The sequence below is a fragment of the Triticum urartu genome, chromosome 3, assembly GCF_003073215.2.
Source record: "Triticum urartu cultivar G1812 chromosome 3, Tu2.1, whole genome shotgun sequence".
NCBI classification, from domain to species: Eukaryota; Viridiplantae; Streptophyta; class Magnoliopsida; order Poales; family Poaceae; genus Triticum; species Triticum urartu.
In genome coordinates this window covers 562,107,035-562,132,886 of record NC_053024.1, presented here as the reverse complement: position 1 = coordinate 562,132,886, position 25,852 = coordinate 562,107,035, and the positions used below count along the sequence as shown (strand labels likewise).

General features: G+C 47.2%; 1 protein-coding gene and 1 long non-coding RNA gene across 2 annotated transcripts; both read right to left on the bottom strand.

The window, feature by feature from the left end:
- Positions 1-1,473: 1,473 nt before the first annotated feature.
- Positions 1,474-2,212, bottom strand: LOC125548704. Its single transcript, XR_007301148.1, has 2 exons — positions 1,957-2,212; positions 1,474-1,762 (listed from the first exon to the last, which is right to left on the bottom strand). It is a non-coding gene; the product is annotated as an uncharacterized LOC125548704 (long non-coding RNA).
- Positions 2,213-21,289: 19,077 nt separating this feature from the next.
- LOC125545004 (receptor-like serine/threonine-protein kinase SD1-8) lies at positions 21,290-25,537 on the bottom strand. Its single transcript, XM_048708827.1, has 6 exons — positions 23,963-25,537; positions 22,723-23,060; positions 22,407-22,617; positions 22,074-22,311; positions 21,838-21,988; positions 21,290-21,750 (listed from the first exon to the last, which is right to left on the bottom strand). The coding sequence occupies exons 1-6, from the start codon at positions 25,281-25,283 to the stop codon at positions 21,454-21,456; spliced, it is 2,556 nt and encodes an 851-aa protein (XP_048564784.1). The 5' UTR covers positions 25,284-25,537; the 3' UTR covers positions 21,290-21,453.
- Between the last annotated feature and the right edge of the window lie 315 nt (positions 25,538-25,852).

Sequence of the window (25,852 nt, the reverse complement as noted above, 5' to 3'; positions counted from 1 at the left end):
CCAAATCGTGCAACCTAAATATCTTGAGAAAATGTTGTCATGAGTGAAACCAAAAGTAAGTTGCCACGGCGGAAAGCACTACCATTAGTTCTCGGTCATGTTCAATTAGTTTCATTGTGCGTCTTAGTTCTAAATTGCTGCATTTTACTACTCCCTCCGTTCCTAAATATAAGTATTTGTAGAGATTTCACTATGGACTACATACGGAGCAGAATGAGTGAATCTACATTCTAAAATGCATGTATATACATCCGTATGTGGTTCATAGTGGAATCTCTACAAAGACTTATATTTAGGAACGGAGAGAGTGTTTTCTAACATACTGTGATCAATCATAACTGAGAAATGTCCACTTTCATGAGTTCTGATTTGGCTCTGTGCCATTGTACTGATTATATCATTACATGCTCACTTTCTCCAGCTCCACTAAATCTCCACCATGGACTGAAATTGAAAACGTATCTGGTAACAGTGTCCTAACCAGTCCCAGGTGCGTATTACTCCCTCCGTCCCATAATGTAAGACGTTTTTTGACACTATTGTAGTGTCAAAAAACGTCTTACATTATGGGACGGAGGGAGTAGCTTTTAAGCACCGGCTCAGAAGGAAATACAAAGTACTATACTAACTCCTAGATCAGTGCACCGTAAAAAAAACTCCTAGGTCAGTGTTTCTTGTATAGCATTGCCTATAATTTGAAAGATTATGCAGTCTGCTACTTGGAAACATGTTACTCGAGCAATTCTTTTGAGGTTGTCCACCTATTACTGGAAATGGCGTTTTCCATCTAAAAATACATTCATTCACTGTATTTAAGTTTTTTAACATTTGCAGCAAGGGAACCTAAGAAATATATGTATTCCCTATAAATGGTGGATAAAACTATACACAAACAGCATACCATTGTGTCAACTGCACAAAAGAACTGTTGATAAAACCATACGGAAGGCAACTAAACTTCTTTGCAAAGACTGAATGAAAGGATGATAGATAGTCTATACTAATTTATAATACACTTAGAAACAAAAACATATATGATATACTAATATATTGTATAGACAAAACACTGCCATTAGTTCTATACTTCTAGTGCATGCTGTAGACATAGAGAAGACAATCGTTTACATTGCAGTATTTTATGGGCTGCTAAAAGAACAAACACCTTAAACTACAGAGGGCATAGGCAACAAAGAACACCTAGTCACAATGGTGACACTCACCGGCAAGCAAGCAGCGCATGCACAACGCAACCATCTTAACCCCTTCACTCAATTCTTCATCATGTAGTTTAACTTCTTCCACCCCAGTTGCTGCACCTCGTCGTCCCTGAGGCGTTCAATGCCCAGCTAGAAGGTGTTCTTTGAGGTGGCACCGGATGCAGCAGAACACTGGATACAGTAGGCATCGGCTAGCTCAGAGGCGTGCCCTGCATGCACCACCCAATCATGAGGTTACCACCCAATCATTAGTTAGTTTTGCCATGCACTGGAAAAGACCATATATCCATATTGGGAACAAAATCTCACTGCGACAATATCTCTAACAGTTCAGAAATACTACAAAACAACACAATAACACACACAGTAGCAGTAGCAAGCAACATACCCTATCATCTTCCATCGAGTAAACATCCTCTCCCTGCTACCTCCACCCCCACCCCACCCAAATCTCAGTTCTCACTGCTCTCTGACGTAGCAAACACAACATCAAGCAAGCCTCTCTAGCCTCCCCCAATCTGAACAAATAGCAGCAGCATCTCCAACTAAATCAGAGGAAATAGGTGAGTGACTAATCATGCTAAAATATAAAAGATGACAGAAATTTCAACACATGATTGGACACTGAAAATTCTAGTGTTTATAAGTAGCTGACAGTTCTGAACAAGCACAAATTGCAAGCATACTGCATAAATGATTAGATAAGCAAACCATCAGGATTCAGGAAGCAAGAACTCACCGGTGGTCGGAGTCACCCAGGCGCACAGGCTCCTCCCTCGGACGGCCTCCGGTGTCACCGGAGCGGCAACCTCCGTGACATCGGCGTGCTTCTCCACCACCTTAGACGCAGCCTTCCCACGCTTGGGCGCGGTCGGCCGGGACCAGCCCCTCTCCGTCCTTCCGCCTGGGGCCCGGCCATGGAGCGACTCCACGGAGGCCTCCGAGGAGTAGGACGCGTTGAGGTTCACCGCCGGCGCATCTTGCAGCTTCCTCGCCGGCGGCAATGGGGATGAGTTCCCCTTCCTAGCGCTGTCGTCGCCAACAGCAGTGGCGGCCCCCGCGTCCTTCTTCACACGCTGCAACTCATCCTCTTTGGCCGGGTCAGCGGCCGGAGGCTTCTCTGGTGCCTTCCGCAGCGGCTTGGCAGAAGGTTTCCGCGCAGGCGCCGGGGCCTTGTTGCCCCCCGGCACCAGCACCGGCCTTGCGTCCGCCTCCGATGCCGCGATGTTGAGGGACCTGACCCGCGGTTAGAGGGAGGAGACGCCGCCATCACTGCCGAGATCCAGATCGAACAGGGTGGGCATTGCACGTTGTGCGTCTGTATCGGAAAAAGACCATTGGTGCCGGGCAAAAGAACCGGAGAAAATAATGTGTGGGAGGGGTGGTGGCAGCGGGGGAGGAGATGTGGGTGGCGGGCGGCGCCGGGAGCCGGGGAGGAGGTCGGGGGCTGGCGGCGCCGGGCGGAGGCGAAGGGATTTGGAGGGCGGCGGCGAAGGGACGAAGGGCGGCGGCGGGCGAACGAGGGCAGAGAGTCGGGCGACTGTTTCTCGCTTGAGGGCACGATACCTCGGTCGTACGTGCCGGAGTTTGGTCAGCAATTTTTTTTCGTTGGTTAATCTTAGCCGGTTTGTTTTCGTTCGTGACAGATGGGTTCTACGGGAGGTTAGGCTCATGGGGGCAGGTGGGGGATTCGTCTGGAGGGTTTTCCTTGGTTTTTCGCAGCTGAGCGGGAGGTGGGAGCAAGTACCAAAGAAGTACCAAAAAAGACCGGATGAGGTGGGACAAAAATAAAATCCGGAACGCAACCTACCAACTGAGACATTAGGAGTAGAGATTAGGCTCGTGGGGGCGGGTGGGGGATTCGTTTGGAGGGTTTTCTTTGGTTTTTCACGGCTGAGCGGGAGGTGGGAGCAAGTACCAAAGAAGTACCAAAAAAGACCGAATGAGGTGGGACGAAAATAAAATCCGAAACGCAACCTACCAACTGAGACATTAGGAGAAGAGATTAGGAGTAGAGATAACAAATTCTTATTCTGCTAACACATGCGTTCGGACTCCCAGCGATGGTCGGTCAACCCCCACACCAAGGCAACTACCCCCACCCCGCCCCGCCCACCCCCTCTCGTACCCACCTTCTTCCCCGCGGCACCCACCCCCTCCACCTTCCTGTCACTAGATCTCGCTGCCATGTCCTAGTCGGCGACGGATCCGACCCTCCCTTGGGCGCGCGCCTCCAGCCTTCTACCCCAGCGCCGCCCATCTCACTAGTACCTCGCCTCCCTCCGTTTTTTTCCTTCTTCCCCTGATGTGCGGAGGTCGCCCACCAGCTCCGGCCACACCACCCCCGAGCCCGCCACCGCACCACCTCCCTCCCCCGTTGCCGTCGGACTCCATCCCTCTCCAGTTGTTCCCAACACGGCACCCCACCCGCCTCCACTCGCCCGTCGTCCTCCTCCCAAACGAACTCACTCTAACCACCCACCCATCGACTGCCTCGGCCCGCCTCGATTCTGCCGGTGGCTCCGCGGGCCTCGATCTGGTCCGGCTACCGCGACCGCCGGCAGATTCACCTGGGAACACTACTCCCTGCCCGACGTCGGATCCAGCGATGTGGTCCGCTCCAAGGGGTGTTGCAAGAAGAATGGAGGAATTATGTTACTCATGTATTACAGAGAGGAACACGATACATATACAACACCCAGGACGTTGGCATTCTCTACATGCAGGGAAGTAAGGACCCGGCCCTGTAGTTACAACAGCAACACACCTCATACACACATATACTGGTACAACACTTATCACGTTACAACTCAACACCCCCCCCCCCCGCCGCAGTCCGAACGTCCCCAGGAAGAACGTTCAGACTGGCTCGAAAGTCACAAAACACCGATGACGGCAACCCTTTGGTGAAGATGTCCGCAAACTGCGAGGAAGTCGGAACGTGTAGAACCTGGGCTTCACCGAGGGCCACGCGATCGTGAACGTAATGAAGATCAATTTCGACATGCTTCGTCCGCTGATGCTGCACTGGGTTAGATGAGAGGTACATCGCGCTGACATTATCGCAATACACCACCGTAGCTCGTCGTGGGGGGCGATGGAGCTCAGAGAGGAGTTGTCGTAGCCAGCAAGACTCGGCAACGCAGTTGGCGACGGCACGATACTCCGCCTCCGCACTAGAATGAGACACGGTCGGTTGTTGCTTGGACGACCAAGAGATGAGGTTGCTGCCGAGGAACACGCAAAAACCGGAAGTGGACTTGCGAGTGTCGGGACACCCGGCCCAATCAGCATCGCTATACGATATGAGGTCATGTGAGGAGGAGCGATAGAACTGGAGACCATAGTGAGTGGTGCCGCGAAGGTAGCGCAAGACCCGTTTGATCAACTGGAAGTGGGAATCAAGCGGAGCATGCATGAACAAACAAATCTGCTGAACGGCGTAGGTGAGATCAGGCCGTGTGAGGGTGAGGTACTGAAGGGCTCTGGCGATGCTACGGTATTTGGAGGGATCGGAGAAGGGTTTGCCATCCGTACAGGAGAGCTTAGAGCTAGTGTCAATGGGCGTGGTGACGGGATGGCAATTAAGCATGTTAGCCCGATCCAAGACCTCAAGTGCATATTGCTCCTAAGATAAGAAAAGACCTGCAGTGTTGCGATGCACATTGATGCCGAGAAAGTGGCTGATATCCCCGAGATTACTCATGGAGAACTCGCGAGAGAGCGATGAGACGAGTGATGCGAGGAGGGTAGTGGTGCTGGCAGTGAGGATGATGTCATCGACATATAAAAGCAGGTATGCCATGGATGTTCCTCGGCGAAGAATGAACAACGAGGTGTCGCACTTGGAGGGGACGAACCCGAGAGTGCGTAGGAAGCCCGTGAAGCGGAGGAACCAAGTCCGGGGAGCCTGCTTGAGGCCATACAAGGACTTGTTCAGGCGGCAAACATGCGTGGGGTGAGCAGAGTCGATGAAGCCGGAAGGTTGTTGGCAACGGGGGAGACACTGAGAGTGGGTGTCCATGGGGAGGAGAACCTGAAGCTCTGATTACCAAGAAGAATGGAGGAATTATGTTACTCATGTATTACAGAGAGGAACACGATACATATACAACAGCCAGGACGTTGGCATTCCCTACATGCAGGGAAGTGGAGATCAGGCGCCGGGAGGTTAGCTAGCTACCTAAGGACCTGGCCCTGTAGTTACAATAGCAACACACCTCATACACACATATACTGGTACAACACTTATCACGTTACAACTCAACATTGTAGTCCGCCACTGCTCCCTGCTCGGCATTGGATCCGCTAGGGATCCGGCCCCAGCGCCGTCGTCCCGCCTCGACCCGCGCCTCCGCAGCCGGGCCAGCTGGCAAATGGATGAGACAGAACAGTAACGGCAAATGAAACGGTACAGTGAACGGTAACGGTTGGTGGAGTAGGCGAGCCCTGTGAGCCGTACGATGCGCCGAACCGTTTTGCACCAGAGCCGTCCGATAACTGAAGATAATAAGCTGCTCCTTGACACTTGGGCCTAACAATACCCCCGAGCGAAAACGAGCTTGTCCTCAAGGAGTTGTTCGGTTGAACCACCTGTCGATGGTGCTCTTGAAGAATGTAGGGAACGTTTTCTTCATGAATGACGCGTCTTCCCACGAAGCTTCATTAGGAGGAAGGTTTGCCCACTGTACAAGCCACTGAACCACAGGTAGGTTGTTGCGGGGTACCTGACGGGTTTCCAGAACGAGAACTGGTTTAGTCTGAATCATCCCATCTGATTGAACCAGGGGAAGGTCTGCACACGGAACAGCTTTAGGGCCGACATGTTTCTTCAACTGGCTAACATGGAAGACCGGGTGTATGTTGGTAGCGTCAGGCAAGAGCAGTTTGTACGTGACGCAACCCACTTTCTTGATGATCCGGAAAGGTCCATAGTATTTGCTCTGAAGTTTAATATGTGTACGCAGACCAAAAGCATTGAAGCGGTACGGTTGCATTTTCAAGTACACCATGTCCCCAACTTCCAGAATCCTCTCTGTACGTTTGTGATCAGCGTATTTCTTCATTCGCACCTGAGCTGCTGCCAAGTTGGATTTTAAGTGCAGTAGCAGAGCATCTCTGTCCTGAAAGAACTGTTGTGCATCGCCGTTCAGCTGGTCAGGGAGAATGTTTTCTCCAATGTTAGGAGGAGGGAATCCATAGGCTGCTTCAAACGGTGTCTTCTTCAGGGAGGAGTGGTAGGAAGTGTTGTACTAGTACTCTGCCATGGAGAGTTGATTTGCCCATTTTTTTGGTTGTGTGGATGTCAAGCAACGCAAGTAGTTCTCGATGCACTGGTTAACTCATTCTGTCTGACCATCAGACTCCGGATGGTAAGCAGTGCTGTAGCGGAGGTCAGAGCCCATGCCCTTGAATATATCTTGCCACAATCTGCTCGTGAAGATAGCGTCTCTGTCAGACACAATTGCCAAGGGAGGGCCATGTAGCTTGATGACATTGTCGATGAACGCTTGAGCTACAGTTTGTACTGTATAAGGGTGGGATAGAGGAATGAAGTGGGCAAATTTAGATAACCTGTAGACCACCACAAATATGACATCTTTCCCATTTGATTTTGGTAGCCCTTTGATGAAGTCCATGCTCAAGTGTGTCCAAACCATGTCAGGTAATTGTAATGGATCCAAGTAACCAGGGTATGGGCAGTTCTCACCTTTATTCTTCTGACAGACAGGACACTCAGAAACAAAACGATCCACTTCTTGTTTCAGACCAGGCCAGTAGAAGATCTGTTTGATCCGTTGGTATGTGGCTTTCATGCCCGAGTGACCCCCCAAAGCAGATGCATGTAATGCAGTTAGGAGCTTCTTTCTCAAGTCCACATCCTTTCCCACATATATTCTGCCCTTGTGCCTGATGATGCCAGAGTGTAAGGTGTTTTGGTCCACAGCATGGTTAGGAGAGAGGAGCAATTTTTCAAGCAGGGATTTGCAAGCAGCATCATTGCAGTAAGAACTTTCCACTGCAGAAATCCACTGTGGAGTTGCCAGGGAAATTGCCATTACAGAGTGTTTTCTGGAAAGTGCATCAGCAGCAATATTTTCTTTCCCTTTCTTATACTGCAATGTGAAATTCAGTTCCAACAACTTCAACATCAACTTGTGTTGGATGCTTGTAGAGATCTTTTGGTCAGTCATAAATTGCAGACTCTGGTGGTCTGTTCTAATTATCAGGTCATTGCCCCAAAAATAGTGTCTCCACCTCTTCAAGGCTGCAATGATAGCAAGGGCTTCTTTCTCATAAGTTGAAAGAGCAGCATTTCTTGGGCATAAACTTGAGTTGTAATAAGCTAAGGGTCTTCCACTTTGCATCATGACTGCTCCAATACCTGCTCCTGATGCATCTATTTCCAAAACAAATGGCTCAGAAAAGTTGGGCAAGGCCAGTACAGGAGCTGTAATCATAGCTTGTTTAAGAGCTTGGAAAGCTTGTGTTTGGACTGTGGTCCATTGAAAGTTGTCTTTCTTGAGAATATCTTGCAATGGCCTGGCTATAATTCCAAAGTTCTGCACAAACCTTCTGTAGTAACCACATAATCCTAGGAAACCTCTTAGTTGAGCGGGAGTAGTGGGTACTGGCCATTCAGCTATAGCAGCTACTTTGCTAGGGTCTATGGAAACTCCTTCACCATTAATTACATGCCCAAGATATTCCACCTGCTGGACAGCAAAGACACATTTGGAAATTTTTGCAAAGAGCTGGTGTTCTTGGAGCAACTGAAGGACAATCTTCAAGTGAGCTATGTGTTCAGACATGGATTTACTGAAGATGAGGATATCATCAAAGAAGACAAGCACAAACTTCCTAAGATAAGGTCCAAAGATGTTGTTCATAAGTGCTTGGAATGTGCCAGGTGCATTTGCTAGACCAAAGGGCATAACAAGGAACTCATAATGTCCAAAATAGGTCCTGAAAGCAGTTTTTGGTATGTCATTTTCATCCATTCTCACTTGATGATAACCAGATCTGAGGTCTAATTTGGTGAAGTAAGTTGCTCCATGAAGCTCATCCAGTAAATCTTCAATTACTGGGATTGGAAACTTGTTTTTGATGGTAGATGAGTTAAGTTTTCTGTAGTCAATACATAATCTCCATGTTTCATCCTTTTTCATGACCAATATTGCTGGTGAGGAATAGGGGCTCTCACTAGCTCTAATGATCTTGTCTCTGAGCATGGCATCAACCTGCCTTTCCAGTTCATTCCTCTGCATGTGTGGTACTTTGTATGGTCTAGAATTGGGTGGGACAGATTGTTCTTTGAGAGGTATTTTATGGTCATGGGCTCTCTTTGGGGGCAATCCTTTTGGCTCCTGAAAAACTGTAGGGAATTGTTGCAGTACCTCCTCAACAGGTTGTGGTATTTCCTGTGTAGGTGGTATTTTCATAGTTGTGTCCCTGATGAGATTCAGAACAAATCCAGGAGCTCCAGCAGTCATGAGTTTATTAACTTCGACAGCATCAATGAGAGTGGCATCAGATAACATGTCACAAGCTTTAATTGTGACTGCTACAGGGCTGTGGGTTTCCATCCAATTGCTACCAAGTACTATATCGTGTCCAGGCAGATCAAGTACTCTAAACTGTTGTTGGAATTGTGTATGGCCAGCTGTGAATGTGGTTGTTGGTACATAAGATCCTGACCACAAAGTGCCTCCTCCAGCTACTGTTACTGCCCTTGTTGCATCCTTGAGGATGGTGCAGGAAGTTTGCAGTGCAAACTGAAGACTAATGAACGTGGAATTACTGCCAGAGTCCACTAGAGCAATGCCCTGTTTGCCTTCAATATTGACCAATATGGATATTGTGTTACTGTTGTCAGAACGCATGGCTTGAGCAGAGATGGTCATGCATTTGTTCTTCAGTTTGTGGTTGTTCAGAATTTTCCTGTTCATCCAGTTCCTGCTGTTCTTGTGTTTGTTCATTAGGGTCCTCGCCTGTTAACACATTCAGAACTGGTGCTAACTTGCACTTGTGACCATGGAACCAAGTATCTCCACAACGCCAGCACTTGCCCGGCTCCCGAGCTCTTTGACTTACAGTAGTTGGCTTAGGATCAGGAGGTTTTTCAGGTTTGTGATAACTAGCAGAGTTTTTAGCAGTGCTATAACTCGCAGTGTAAGATTTCTTTTCAGAAGCTCCCTTTTCCAGGTCAACAGCTAACCAATAGGCCTCAGTGAGTGAAGTTGGTTTAAGTTGGCGCAACTGATACTTGAGATGGGCTCGGAGGCCATTAACATAACAGCGGACAAACCACTTTTCGTCCATAATAGGATTTTCCGCTTGCACTTCTGCCATCAGCTCCTCGAACTGATCAGTGTAATCACAAACTGATAGTGTATTTTGTTTCAAGGTGTTGAATTTCTCTGTCAGCTCGTAAGAATTGGCCGAAGAGAATCTGCGGAGCACTTCTTCAAAGAACTGGCTCCAACTCCATTGTTTCTTGAGAATACCCGAACGACGCAACCAAACGTCAGCCTTTCCCACTACATATAACTGTGCTAAACTGACTTTATATTCAGCCGGTGCACCTGCCATTTGGAAATACTTATCGCACTGACGGATCCATCCTGCTGGGTTGTCGCCATCAAAATGAGGGAAATCCATTCTGGGGCCCTTGGTGATGCTTTTAAGGAATTGTGTTCGCATTTCCTGCTCATATTGTTTCTGAAATTCTTCCCAGCCCTGACGAACAGCTGGAGGTTGAAAACTGTGGAACCCTGGGGTACGTGCTGTCTTGTACGTAGTAGTTGGTGTAGCGTTGCCCGAGTGAATATCCACCGCATTTCTAGCTCCAAAACCTGGAGGAACAGAAGGTCTGGGAACCTGGATTGGGGCTAAGTGAGGAGGGATTTGTGAGGCCAAATGTCTGGTTTTCTCTTGTTCCATAGCTAGTCGCTTCCATAGTTCGTCAGTGAGTGTTCTGTCTGCTTCCCCCACTACTTCTCTGCTCTCTGGTGGAACAGTTGCTTGCTCAGGGATTACTGACCCTTGTGGTGCAGAAGTGGACGCCTCGAGTGTACTAAGGGTCTTCAGCACATCAGCCATGGCCGTGAGTTGTAAATTGAGAGACGATACTGCTTTCTGAACTCCGCTCATAACTGAAACCATCGTGTCCTGCTTGGTGTTGATTGAGTGCACCTCCTTGCGCAGATCCTCCATCTCGCCTCGCAGCTCTGCCGTTTCTTCACGCTGCTGCGCAAAATCGTCCTTCATGGCCAGCAGATCAGACACCTCCGCTTCATCCAAACTTGGCTTGGATTTCCCCATCGTAGTGGAGTGGTCAGAGAGGAATTTTACCACCGGATCTGGCCGGGAACCCGAACTGAGCACTCAACCCTGCCGCCGCCGTCGAGATTCGCCACCGGAGCAGCACCACTCGCCGCTAGACCTGGGATTTTACTGCGAGAGCGATGTGCTCCCCCAACCAGTCGCGCTCAACGAGCCGCCGCCGAATGAGTCTACCGCCGCCTGCGCCGCCAATTCCGTCTCCCCCTCGCACTCATCGCCGCCGCCGAAAGAGGGAGGGAAGGGAGGGAAATCACCATAGCCGCTCCGATTTGTCATGCCGCCGAGGAAAACCTACGCTCATGATACCAATTGTCACACCCCGCACGGGAATTGGGGTGGATCGAACAGAGTAATCTCAGATCTCGTGCGAGAGGAAAGGGGAAAGTAGGAGCAAGAACTAGTGTTTGTATTGATATAAGATGTATGCTTGTATCATAGAGATATTCTCAGCATAATTCGATAGCGATTACAGAAGGCAGCGGCCAGCTTTATAGCTGCAGCTGGCAAATGGATGAGACAGAACAGTAACGACAAATGAAACGGTACAGTGAACGGTAACGGTTGGTGGAGTAGGCGAGCCCTGTGAGCCGTACGATGCGCCGAACCGTTTTGCACCAGAGCCGTCCGATAACTGAAGATAATAAGCTGCTCCTTGACACTTGGGCCTGACATCCAAGGGGTGTTGCAGTCCGCCACTGCTCCCTGCCCGGCATCGGATCCGCTAGGGATCCGGCCCCAGCGCCGTCGTCCCGCCTCGACCCATGCCTCCGCAGCCGGGCCAGCTCTGCCAAGCCCCAAATCCTTTCAGATCAAGCCCCTACGACGATCCACTGGGTTGGAGCTCGCCGTGCTCCGCATCTGGAGATGGTTTGATCCCCTGCCAATGATCGCGCCTCCACCATGCGCCAAAATCCAGACGTCCCCACCTCTCTGGTTTCCTCTCCGGGCAGCGGCGGCGCCACCACTCTGACATCCTTTCCCCCAGCCGAGAAAATTAGATATTTGCCACTTTCAATATGTGGCTTCTCAAAATTGCCACTTTCAAGATTGAATTCGCAAAATTGCCACTCTCCTCGTTGGCTCCTTGATTACCATGCCACTTCCCTATTTTTAGTGATGTTATTTTTTTCTTTTCCACTCATAAGCACTGGAAAAGACCAAACTACCCCTAATTCTATACAGGTACTATCCACATTCTGATTGACACGAGAGCACACCGGCCGCCGAGAATACCGTGTCCTCAACGCAGAGTGTCGCACATCGCTTAGACGTCGCGTGACGCCGATCTTCTCGACGTCCCGTGTTGTCGATCTTCTATACGTAGCATGCCGCCGATCTCGGCAACCACGCATGCCGCTTATCTCACGTCCAGGCTGCGTGCATGAATTCTCAATGGTATTGTGTTGACCTTGCTTTGTTCAAAAATCTGTAGTGATTGATCCATCCACCTCATCCCAGCCGGCTGGTCAGCCGGGACGAGCGAGGCGAGCGCCGAGCAGGCCGCCGGCCTGAGTGGCTATGGCGCGTGGCCAAACAGGGCGATTGGCGATGGCAGACGAGCGGAGCGAGCAGCAAGCAGCTGAGTGGCGCGGACGACAACAGCGACTGTGCACGGGCGATGACAAGATCTGTGCAGCTCATTCTCCTCTACTCGAACAGATGCATAAACAGATGCAGATAGTCAGATACTGACATGTAATGTGTACATAGAATTAGGGGGTAGTTTGGTCTTCTCCTGTGCTTATAAATGGAAAAGGAAAAAAGTAAATCACTAAAAGGAGGGAAGTGGCATGGTAATCAAGGAGCCAACGAGCAGAGTGGCAATTCTGCGAAACCAATCTTGAAAGTGGCAACTTTGAGAAGCCACATATTAAAAGTGGCAAATATCCAATTTTCTCCCCCCAGCAGTGGAGCCCCAACCCTTGGCCTCCCTCTCCAGGTAACCGCATGTTTTACAACAAAAAGAGATTCAGTTCAGTTGAGCCATGTGTGCATTTTTTACTAGACAAAAAGGTTCAGTTCAGTTCATGTGTACATTGCAAAAAAACTGTTTCGCTCAATGGTGTGTGGCTTACTGTTTTGCAGTGCACTATTTCATCTTGTGCGGGCTTGCTTTTCTTCAGGGATTCCGAGAAGTTGACAGAAGTAGAATTGCACTCCGGCTGGCCGTGACATGCAGTCCTTCACTGGTGTCCCTGTGGTTTATTTTTTGTATATGTACTTGTAATGCGATCTAGTGCAGTTCGGCTGTCCTCAAATTGTAATTTGGCTGGCTGTTGGTGCTGATTTTTTTATCTGGCTAGTGCTAATTTTCTGTGTATGTATGAGTGTGGCTGTGTAAAACAACAGATGGATGTATTGTGTCCATGAGCATCAACTGTGGGGCAAAAACATAAAGTGTGCGTGCAACTTAGTTAGCTCGGTCGTGCAGTACTTTATTTTTGTTATTATGCGTGGTTCAGTTGTTTGCTAAAAAATCCAAAAGAATATTGGTGGGAGATAATATTCTTTCGATGCAATGTAATTTTAAGTGCAGTTCGGTTGCCTCATCCATATAGCTCACTAACATTAACCATGTAGTTTAGATGAAATTATGTGCAGCTCACAATACATTATTGTGCAGCTCGCTGAACCCTGTTCGAATCTGTGGAAAAAGGGCAGCCCCTTAGTGGTTCACTTTGTAAAAGAAAGAGAAAGAAATTTCCACGGGAGGTTCACTTCTTTCTATAATGCAATTTGTTTTGTTTGTGGGACGATTGAAAAAAGTAATTCACTTCAATTTATGTAGCAGCTCATTGTCCCTTTGTATGAAGTGCAATTTGTTTCGTGTGTTTTAAAAAATCAGTTGATTACATCAACACATGCAGTGTGCTTGACCCTCGGATGTGGTTCACTTTTGAGAGTGATGATGTTCACTTGCACAAAGCGTGGAAGTGTGAAAAAATTAGCGAAACAAAAAATAGTAATGTTGTTCACTTCCATGTATGTCGAGGTTCATTTGCACTCGTCTCTGCGGTCCACTCTCGTATATTTTTTTTAAAGGAAACAAAAACTCGTTCGAGAAAATTTACATCCAACAAAAAAATCATGAAGTTCGTTTGACTGTCTGATGCAGTATGGTTTTCCGTCCGAAGCAGTGTGTTCTTCTGTTGTTCATAAAAAAATGACAACAAAACCTCACAGAAGCTCATCTGAGAAAATTTATGCCCGACAAGAAAATCATGAAGTTCGCTTGACTCTCTGATGCAATGCGGTTTTCCGTCCGAAGTAGTGCGTTCTTCTGTATTTCATAAAAAATGATAACAAAAACTCACAAAAAGCTCATCTGAGAAAATTTACGCCCGATAAGACAAATCATGAAGTTCGCTTGACTGTCTGATGCAGTTTCCGTCCGAAGCAGTGCGTTCTTTTGTCGTTCATAAAAAAATGACAACAAGAACTCACAAAAAGGCTCATCTGAGAAAATTTACGCCCGATAAGATAAATTATGAAGTTCGTTTGACTGTCTGATGCAGTGCGGTTTTCTGCCCGAAGTAGTGCGTTCTTCTGTCCAATCCAGTACACACGTCGGTTTTGGTGTCTCAAAAAACAGAGTATCCGCATTTTAGTAATTTTAGAACTGCTCTTAAACCGTAAGGAATTAGAGAGTGTGTTCTAAATGAAAAAGTTGCGCCTCCTCGATATCTTTTCGATGATGTATCATTTGCATCATTCCGCCGAGCGGTTTGAAAATTTTTACGAAAAACGGCCGCTGTCACTCGTCGTTCGCCGCACGATTTTTAAAATTAACATAAAACCGTAAGGAATCTCAAAAAAGTTTCAACATATGAAAGTTGCGCCTCGTCTGTAGCTTTCCAACGGCGGATCACACGCCTCGTTTCAACAAACCGTTCAAAAACTAGAGTGAAAATAGTACCAAAAATTAAATTTTTTTGAAAAACAGAGTTCCACGATTTAGTAAATTTGAAACTGCTCTTAAACCGTAACGAATTAGAGAAAATAATAGATATGAAAAAGATGCGCCTTGACGATATCTTTTCAACAGTGTATCATTTGCATCATTCCGACGAGCGGTTTAGAAAAAAAAGTGAAAAAACGCTCGCTGCCACACGTCGTACGCCGCACCATTTTCAAAACTGCTCTTAAACCGCGAGGAATCTCGAAAAATGTTCAACATGGCAAAGTAGCGCCTAATTCATAGCTTTTCAACGGTATATTACATCGCATCGTTTCGATAAATGGTTAAAAAAGTAGAGCAAAAAAGGTACCGAAAAAACAGAGCATGCAGTTTTTTTGCGACAAGAAGTTCACTCGCCTGAGTACTGCAGAACACTTGGTTCAAACAATGACGTGCACTTGCGTTGAGCGTGCAGTGCGGAAGTGTTATCAGAATAGTTATTCTGCTAATATTAGCACAATAGACCGGCTGTATACATATCAAATCCCGAAACCAAGAAACAGAAGAAAAACGTAATCAGCTCGGAGTGTTTTATAATCATGTTAAAATCACGCTAGAAAGGATTTGCGCCAGAGAAAATTGCAGAAAAATTTAGCCCCACGGGCACAATTCTCCTGTGATATCAGCGCAATCTCCATCTTCCTCGATTTTGGGAGGCATCTCTACTTCTAATGGAATAGTTGGTAGGATTGCATCCCTCACTTTTGATTGGTTTTCTTCAACTGATTTTTTCGACCCCTCCCCCATCTCTTTTCTACGGGTTTTATTTTCTCTCCACTCTTTCCTTGTAAACCAACACTAAGGTACAAAAAATCACAGATCTAACTTTCATAACTTATCTAAATCAACTGATTCCTCCCATCAATGCAATTTACTTTAGGAAATAAAATAACATATTTTAAGGAAACAAATAACAAAATTTAAGGAAAAATCCAATCGACTACTTAACCTCACGTCGGCCAGCCTGTGGCCGCTGCGGCATGGCGGGCGAGGGACGATGCGGCCCAGGCACGCGTCTGAGATCCCAGACAACCACTCGATGATCTCTCCTCTTCTCCACAGTCGAGAAGGTCTCGGGGCCGAGGACAGAGGATCCGGCTGTAGTGAGGCCGGCGGCGGCCAGATTGTCACCATGGGCAAGTAGGTATGCGGCCGGATCTCGAGATGGAGGTGATGGCGCTGATGAACAGCGGTAAGGACAGCTTCTTCAACGTGATGTAGTGACTCGGCTAAGACTAGTCACAGTGAGCAGTAACTTAGAGTAGTAACATGCATATATTACTAGTCATAGTGGGTAGTAACATAGATGTTGTATCAGGCTGGTCATAGTGGGGAGTAACTTAGACTAGTGTCATGCATATGACACTAGTCTAAGTTACTACCTTCATAATACAAAGTAACATGATAGTAGTGTCATAGATGGCTTCATTTATTAGCTTGTAGACTCATCTTGTCTTGGGAAGCGCTATGTTACAGTAACATATTATGTTAGCACCTCACATTAAATATTTGCCACGTAAGCAAAAATTTCTTGAAGTGCACTATGTTACTAGCTAAGTTACTCCCACTATGACTAGCCTCATGCATCACTTCATTTATTAGGTTGTAGATTCATCTTTTTTTGATATGTGTGATGTTACAGTAACTAGCTATGTTAGACTAGCCATAGTGGAAGTAACTTCAAGTCCAACTCATCAAATTTGTCTATGTGGCAATGAGGTAATGAAGAGAGAGGTAGTTCTAGTAACTTAGCTAATTACTGTAACATCACATCTCCCAAAGCAATATGAGTCTATAACCTAATAAATGAAGTTTTGCATGACACCACACCTAAGTTACTAGCCACTATGAAGGTAGTAACATAGCATAGGGATACGTGTATGTTACTCTCCACTATGGCTAGTCTTACCACATGTCTCTCTTTCTTCATTAATTACATGCCACGTCATTTATTTTTTCTAGATAAGTGTGATGTTGACATCTATATGACTTCCACTGTCGCTAGTCTAAAATCACAAGGCCACGCAATCCATCCATCCTCCGGCCACTCAGTATGTTTCCCTATTTTTCTGAGCTCCTGCTGAAGTATGGAAGCCATAGTTTCAGTAAGCCAGACTGCTTGTTGATGTGTGTATGTGTTTGATGTGCTTGCCGCCACAGCTGAGCGTGTGTGTGCGTTGTGCCGCTGCCGCTGCTTTGCATCGGCGTGTGTTTACTGGCCGCTGTTAGTGTTATGCGTCTGTGCTTTCTCCAAGCTTCAGTACATGCATGGTTGCACATGAACACGTATAAAGCTTAGATGCAGGTTGCATCTTAGTGGGGTATTTGGATACCCAAAACATGCACTATGATGTATATTGGTAGTAGTGAATCCGATGCATTGACTTCACACAAGTGCCTATATAACAACTTCTCCTCTGATTAGTAGTTCCTTTTCCTTTTCTATAATTTTTATTTGTTTTTATTTGGTGGCAGGATTGATCTCTCCTGCTGTTTGTTTCACACATGGGGCAATCAAAGTGTGCCTGTGTTCGGGCGTCCCTTGCTGCTCAAATTCTTCGTTCTTTCTTTTAGGCCGGATGATGTGCTTTGTTTGGTTTGTGATCTGGGTCAGCACCTTTGTACATGTAAGCTTATAACTTTTTATGTGATATAATGTCAATATTTCCTTCCATCATGTATGTGATATGCCAAACAAACATATTAGAATAGTTATTTTAATGGTTGTTTATTATTTTTTAAATAAGAAAGAATTATGCAGTGTAATTACGTGCAGAGGCCAGCATGCAATCCCGCATGGAGGCCGGCAAGTGCAGGTTGCACATCCGTCTCATGCCCCTCATAGTCTGTAATTCTGAATATACATGTGTATTTAAATGCTACACATGTTCTCAAACTGGATCATATTTATGTGTTGATTTTAAAGTATCCTTCCAAATGTTGACTCATGACCCAGCAAATAAGAGTTCAAGCTATGCAAGACACAAAGAAGAGGTCAGTTTCTTCCAAGCAGATAAAGTTGCATATTTACCCTTTTAAGATCTGGGCACAATGTGTTTTCCCACAATTATATTCTTCATATCTTTACCATGTAGTATTACCAAGTATTGCTTCACAATCCCCCTATCTCTTTACCTATAAGTAATTGTTCCTAGCATGTATATCAGCTACCTATAAGCATAATTAGCAACCCACCTTTTTTCGTGCTTTCATCTAACAACTACTTAGTTCTATTAACATTTTACTCATTTGTGATAGGCACATACTACGAAGAACGGTTTTAAATTGGATAAATTCTGTTCAATGGTGCAAATTATATCCAGGTAAAGATAATTATGTCCATTTGATTAACACCATCATACTCTACGTGCAGCACCTAGGGGAAGCAAAAAGGAAATACAAGTATATTTAGGCCTCTTTATAGTTATCCATCTGGTTCTAAATTTTGCTAAGATGGAAACTAATTTTACATTAATTAATAGTGGCACATATGAGTTGGTTTGCAATGAAGTGGGCAAGTAAATGTTCTTGCTGACTAAATATCTTTCATAAATATGTGTATGTAGATAATCTGTTCTTTATTTACTCTTCTGACAACGGGATAACAATTGTTTGGCACCAATTAATACTTTAGTTTTATAAACCATGGTATATCTAATAGTGTTTTTTGTAGTATTTTAAAAATAGGCCCTGATGTGTTTGACCTCCTTTTTCCGTAAACACCTACTATTTGTTAATAGTCCTGGTATATATAGCAATGTTTCTTATTTTTTTAGATGAAAGCCCCCCCCCCTTTCCCCCACAGTTTACATTAAAGCAACCAAAAGTATCTTACAACCATCCTCAACAACACAACCAGATAAGCTAGGCTAAAGCGTCAAAAAGGGAAATGTGGCTATAGTAATTCTGAGGACCTTGTATGGATAATAGATTTGACTCTCAATTGCACATGTGAGAAAAGGAAGTGTGAACTCTACGAACGTCTTGTAGAACTTGGTGGATATTGTCAGCGAGCCACTAGTCAAAGTTGCTTTGCAATGACGGCAAGGATTTGGAAAATCTCGGCTGTCATGGGCCAACCGGTGTACGCCCGGATGGCGATGTCGTATGGTGGCAGCGGGGTGTACTCCTGGACGGGGGTGCTATCTGATGGCAGCAGGGTGTGACAACGTACAAGGAAAGGAAAAGTGGGACAGTGGAAAAAACCGAAATGGGAGTATTAAGAAAATAATGGTTGGGGGAGGCAGGTTATGTGTGTGTACGTGGGGGGCGGGGGATCAAACGGAATGGGAGTATTGCCATTTATAATTGGTTGAAGTGCAACCAATGCTAACTGTTATTTGCTTGCAACAACGATCTATGTTATAGCTCTTCATATCCTTCTATATTCATCTTAGTGTCAATTTGACTTGTTTTTTGAATAAATTATAATATAGGCAAGAATAAGGATCAGAACTGATGTGTCGTGGTGCCCACGACAAGTCTGGCCATGGATGCAAATTTTACCATGTGAAGTCACCTTTGTTTGTTGTACAGAGTATAACCACTAGATTGTGTGCTTGGGAGTGGTGGAGTAAATGAGTGAGGATGAAGTTCAAAGTTGTTTTAGCAGAGAAGCTCCGGCAATTTCAAACCTACTTTTTGCGGATGATTCCTTGATCCTTATGCGAGCGAATGCAAGGAACGCGAAAGGTCTGAGAACAGTTTTCGATTCCTATCGTGTCGCCTCGGGGCAAATGATGGGTGTTGAAAAATCCAGCATACTTTTTAGCCCGAATACAAAAGTGAAAGACAAGGTGCAATTTTGTACTATTATGTCTATTATGACGGAAGCACTTAATGACGAATACTTGGGTTTACCGGTCAATGTGGGGATGGACAAGAGCGATTGTTTTCAGTTCTTGATTGATAGAATTATCATGAAAATTAGTGGATGGAAAGAAAAATTGTTATCTGCTGGAGGAAAGGATTTTTTGCTGAAATCTGTTGTTCAAGCAATCCCAACTTATGCCATGTCTGCCTTTAAAATTCCTAATTTTTTTGCAAAGGAATTATTGACGCGATATCACAATTTGGGTTGGGTGACGAGGACAATCAGAAAAGAATGCATTGGATGGCGTGGTGAAAGATGTGTGTCCCAAAAGTTCAAGGAGGAATGGGATTATGAGATTTATACTGTTTCAATCTGGCATTGTTAGCTAAACAAGCCTGGCGTCTCCTGGATAATCCTGACTTGCTATGTGCTAAAGTTTTAAGAGCCAAATATTTCCCGGAAGGTGACCTGATGAATACAAGCTTAAAAAAGGGTTCTTCCTTCACTTGGCCAAGCATTATGTCGGGTGTTGAATCTCTCAGAAATGGTTATATATGGAGGCTTGGAAATGGACAAAATATTGACATATTGAGAGATGCATGGATTCCAAATTGCGCGAATAGGAGGATTATTACTCCTAGATGTGGGAACATTTTGACGAAAGTCTCTAACCTAATTGATCCAGTCATGAACTTTTGGGATGAAGATTTGGTGACACAAACATTCTGGCCAATTGATGCTTCTAGAGTACTGGCGATCTTTCTCCCTATACATAGTATGTCGGATTTCATTGCCTGGAGCTATACAAAAAACGATTTGTTTACCGTATGACCAGCTTATTTGGAGGAGTGGACTAAACAACACGGAAGAAAATTGGAATACACAAATGGTATGGGTAGAAGCAAGGTTAATCCTATTTGGAAGAAGATTTGGAATTTAGCTTGTCAAGCGAAGGTAAAAATCTTTATATGGCATACGCTTCATGGGACCCTACCGTGTCGTGTTACGCTGGCTAATAGACACATGAAAGTTTCGCCCGTATGCCCAGCTTGTTCGAATGGGCCAGAAGATACCAAGCACATGTTATTTCTATGCTAGAAAGCAAAAGAAGTGTGGGATAAATTGGGAATGTTTGGAACAATTAGAAAAGCATGTGTTGTTGATCGTGCGGGAGAGTCGGTCTTTGAATCATTACTCCTTATGCCATAACAAGAACTAGCTATTTTGGGTTTTCAGAATGCACGAGATGATTGCTATAACCGTGTGATATTTATGGTGGAATAGATGAAACTTGGTTCATGAGGGAAAGTCTCAAGAGGCGTACCAAACATCCATGGGGATTCGTGTTATAATGGCAAATTATGTTAATGTCCACTCACACAATGCTAAGAGAAAAAACAAAGGATGGAGCACACCTCCTAGGGGGTTTATTAAGCTGAATGTGGATGCTTCATTTGATCACGACCTGCTAAGGGGCACAGCGGGTGCTGTTCTTTGGGATGACAAAGGAAACTTCATTGTTGGTGGAAATTGGAAAATTGAATGGCGTGCCGATGTTTTAACAGCTGAAGCATTAGCACTTAGGTTTGGCTTATTACTGGCACAAAAGACGGGATGCAATCGTCTCATTATAAACTCTGACAATATGAAATTCATTGACGCAATGAAGAACGAAGGACCGTCTGCAGGAGCAGCGGCCGCAGATTTTGATGACTGCTACTTTATGGCTTGCGATTTTCCACTTACTAGTTTTGAACATTGTAATAGGAGGCGAATAAAGTAGCCCATGAGCTTGCTAGTTTAGCAAAATGTTCCGTGACAAGCGATTGGATAGAAGAACCTATGAAACAAATTGTTTCTCTTCTTATTAACGATGTAACCATTATTTTTAATTAAAAAAGTTGATGATGTTTAAAAAAAACTGAACTACAAGAACAGACAATGGGACGGAGGGAGTAGTTCACTACAAGCGCACATGTTTATATAATGATGTAGCTCTTTGATGAGTAATTAAACATTGCTTGTAGTTAAAAAATCCAAGATCTTTTGACACTAGGTAAAATAGAAATGCCTATGCTGTACAAACCAACAAAGCAACAAGAATTTCTACCCTTAATTAACTACCTAGCATCCACTGCAGTTTCTGTTAAGCTGATTCCTGTCTGTGTTTGAGACGATTCAGTGTCAGACGTGATCTTTCCAATGTTTACTCCAGGTTCGTTTGGCTCTGGCATTGTTGCATTCTCACTGCTCAGCAACATGACAACTGAGGACATCAGTGGCCTGCTCCTAGGATGCACTTGAACACACAGGAGAGCGACCTGTATGCACCTGAGCACCACATCGTAGTCAAAGGTGCCGCCCATTGCTTCATCCAGTAGCTCCACACCCCGACCTTCTTTCCACAACATCCATGCCTAAAAAATGATCAACATGATTGCATATTAGTAACATAAACAATCAAAGATCTATCACTTTTGACAATTAATCATGCTCGTACTTACATAACCAAGGAGGTTGAGATCAAGCTCGTCGTCGTAAAAGCCTCGATTCCTCTTGCCAGTGATGATCTCTATCACCAGGACACCGAAACTATAAATATCGGACTTCATAGAGAATACGCCGTCCATTGCATATTCTGGAGACATGTAGCCACTGAAAACCACCATCTCACAAGTCAGCTTGAAAGCGCATTTTCAAGTGTAGTATATGTAAACATTAATAGAGAGATGGTACTCACTATGTCCCAATGACCTTCATGGTATATTCAGTTGTCTGATCACCTCCAAACATTCTCGCGATGCCGAAGTCAGAGATCTTGGGGATCATATTTCTGTCTAATAACACATTGCTTGCCTTCATGTCCCTGTGGATGATCCTGACCCTGGAGTCTTCATGGAGATAAAGCAGACCCCTCGCAATCCCCATAATGATCTCAAAACGGTTCTTCCATACTAGTGACTTGCGCTTTTCTTCATCTGCAGCACAAATATATCAACTGCGGTAAGCACATTGCACATGTAATCCCAGCACAAGAAGTTAGAAGCTGTTTCTGCAAAGAAAATGAACTGACCAAATATGAATGTGTCTAGGCTGTTGTTGGGCATGAACTCATAGACAAGCATTCTCTCGTCGTCGTCGATGCAGCAGCCTAGCAGCTTCACGAGGTTCCTATGCTGAAGCTTTGCTATCAGTTTCACCTCGTTCTTGAATTCCCCAACGCCCTGCACTGATTTCTTGGATAACCTCTTTACAGCTACTTCTTGCCCATCCTCAAGTTTTCCCTGCTCATGGAAATGCAGATCCATTCGGTTAAAATCTATAACAGTAAAAATAATAAGGTTCTCTATCTAGTGCCAACTGATTCTTAATTTCTTATATATACGTACCATATAGACGGAACCAAATCCCCCCTGCCCGATCTTACTATCAGGGTCGAAGTCATCCGTTGCAGTCAGAATCGCCTCGAGATCGAAGAACGGGAGGTCAAGATCTTTCTCGGAACCCATCCTATTCTCCTCCAGCCGTTGATTCCGTGCCGGGCTCGCCGCGGGGTGTTTCCTGTGCCTCAGCGGAAGCACGTCGCTGTGGCTACTTGGCGCCGTTTTGGCCTGACGCTTCTTCCTCCAGAAACAGCAGCAGCCCAAAATCGCCCCCAGAAGAAGCACCCCGGAAGCAGCGGCGACGCCTGCGATCAGCAGCTTCCTGTTCGGGCGCTGGCGGCGAGCTGAAAATCAAAGCAGCGGTGAACGTCAGTCAGGTGACCCGGTCTAACACTGGCTGTTGTGTGAATTATGAACTTTTCCAGTCCAAGTACACCGTACTTGAGCTTAGTTTACCATATCTACAAGACATTTTCTGTAGCCATGTCTCTTTCAGGTTGGGTGGTGATGCAATTTGGGTGTTAAGTGGCGTTTCTTGTGCGGGTTGCACGGCGCCTAATCCAGCGATTATCTTTTTAACTAAGTATGAGTAATCCGGCGAGTTTGGTGCTCTCAGTAGAATAAAAAAGTAACAGTGGGTATTACAAATTTGCAATTGTACCCAACGACCGACGGATGATAAGCTTGGACTAGTACGAGTCTCACGGAATAACAAATATCCATTGCGACTGTTTCATCGACTGGCCGAACTCTGACGACCTAACAGAAGAGCTGGATTCAAATTGAACACCGAATAGGTGAGGAAAGTGGTGCCAGTCCGTCCACGTGCACGGCCCATCCAGATTGTCGACCAAGCGACATCGCCGTGCAAGAGAACACGGTTTGATAGCTATCAGATGGTTATGGGTGGTGAAGATACAGAGAACACATTGATGTTGGACCTCCACACTGTTGACAGGGGTGTTTGGACGCATATGCAACTAGACCGGCCAGCAAACTTTCTAGTGACGTGATGTGATGCTCGATCCTCTCAATGGACCCGCAATGGCCAGTGGAGGTTCCTTATTTCTAGCTAACATACATGGTCGAATTCTAACGCTAGCAAGCCAAATTTTGTCACAAATCGAGTTAGATGTAAGAAAATGAGAGTTTGACAGTGATGCAATCATAAAGCTAAATTCAACTGAAATGTAACTAAAATGTGCTCACTATGGAGAAAGCTTGAGAAGATGATGAGAGGTCGAACCTGCGGCGATCAAGGCATCGACCTCGGACTGCGCGAGCCGGATGAAGACGTCCTGCACGACCGCTGGATACTGCCGCATGTCCATCAGATCGACGCCCCAGATGACGCACCCGCGGTTGATCCCGCCGCTGACGTTCGCGGCGGAGTAGGCCCTGCAGCTGCAGTCGGCCAGGCACGCCTGCCGGCACTGGTCCAGCGTCATGTCGGCGTGCACCGTCGCGTTGGTCGCCTCCGGCAGCTTCATCCGGCTCACGGGCCAGAACCCGTCCCCGGCCCCGGCGCCGCAGCTCAGGTTGGTCGTCCTGACGCACCCGCCGGTCCCGTCCCGGAGGTTCCACTGCTCCGTCGACCGCGGCTGGAAGCCCGGCAGGCAGGCGCAGAGCGGGGCCTGGGTGGTGTCGCAGTAGCCGAACGCCCCGCACTTGCCGTAGGTGTCGCAGGGGTCCGTCGGGTAGTACCAGAAGCTGCTCCACTGGCCGTTGGTCCAGACGTAGCGCTGCACCACCCCCGCCGTGCCGTCCATGAGGAACCGCGACCGCAGCTGCGGGTTGGTGATGGCGTAGCTGTAGTAGGTCTCGTCGGGGCTGTTCACCACCGTGAAGAGGAAATCCTGGGACCTGAGGTTGGGCACGCCGGTGAGCCCGGCGCCGTTGAACGGCCCGCTGGCGTAGATCTTCTTGGGGCCCTGGAAGAGGAAGAACTCCGGGAGCCCGCCGGGGACGAGCTTGAACGTGTACTGCCCCGGCGAGGGGTCGTTGGGGGTGTTCCACGACGTGAGGTTCCTGGTGAGGCGCCGCTTGAAGTCTATCCCGAGCTTCATGCCGGGGAGCAGCGTGTCCGTCGGGTAGTCGAAGCTCTGCCACGCCACGCTCTGGGGCGAGCCGCTCCCGTCCGAGCTCAGGAGGAAGTTGCCGTCGTCGCCGAGCCGGGCGACGGCGCCCGCGGTGATCCGGCGGGTGGGCGCCGGCGAGGACCAGACGGTGCTGTTCTGGCGGTCGAGGATGAGGAGCCGGCCGTCGGGGGCGAGCCGGAGGGCGCCGGGGGCGCTGACGAGCGGGTCGTTGCGGTTGGCGACCCACACGACGGTCCGGTCCGCGATGCCCGCGTACCGAATGCCGAGGTACGTCCGGCCGCCGGGCGGGCTGAAGAAGCCGAGCTCGAAGATCCCGCCCGCCGAGACGAGCGTCTGGTTGCCGGTGACGGACGCGCCCAGGCCGATGCTGTCGGTGGCGGCGACGACGGAGCCGGAGGAGAAGCAGCAGGCGGCGGGGACGAGGAGGAGGAGGAGGAGCCGGATCATCGGCGCACGTGTCGTGGTCATGCTCTCTCCCTCTCAGAGCATGGCCTTGCGAGCTCGCGCCGACGCCGACCCGCACCGCACGGTGGTGGGCTGGTGGCCGATCGTGCGGGGATGATTAGCAAAGCGAGCGGGTCGCGTGCCGCTCCCAATAATAATTCCTGGGGATCCGATCAGCGTGAGATGAATCGGTCGTGGACGCGAGCGCGCGCTCTTTGGAGCATGGCAAATGAGACCACTTGAGGATTTGATATCCGTTCCGTTCCCCTCGTTTACTGACCACCAAAACTCCAAAAGAGCAACTGGCATGGTGCCGGGGTCAACGTTGGCTGCCCGATTCGGGAACAGACAGCTGGTCTTCACGCGAGCTGGTAGCGGTACACAGTCTCCGTCTCCACCAAACAGGCGGTACAGGAGCGCCACAACGAGCGAACTATCCTCCCTCGGGCTCGGCGGTTGGTGCGGGGTTGGACTAGGATCCCGGACCTTGGGGGCGGCGCACATGCGCTGCATTTTCCCGGGGCGCACACGGAGGGGAGGGGCGTCGTGACCTGCCAACGGACGGACGGGCGGCGGCCGGGCCACGGAAACGG

Bases quoted from the DNA above. Each gene is read 5' to 3' on its own strand.
- LOC125545004 (XM_048708827.1), bottom strand. From the start codon at position 25,283: ATGACCACGACACGTGCGCCGATGATCCGGCTCCTCCTCCTCCTCCTC. The intron at 22,618-22,722 runs GTACGTATATAT...TTCCATGAGCAG, and splicing joins GATTTGGTTCCGTCTATATG to GGAAAACTTGAGGATGGGCA. The intron at 22,312-22,406 runs GTCAGTTCATTT...TTTGTGCTGCAG, and splicing joins CCTAGACACATTCATATTTG to ATGAAGAAAAGCGCAAGTCA.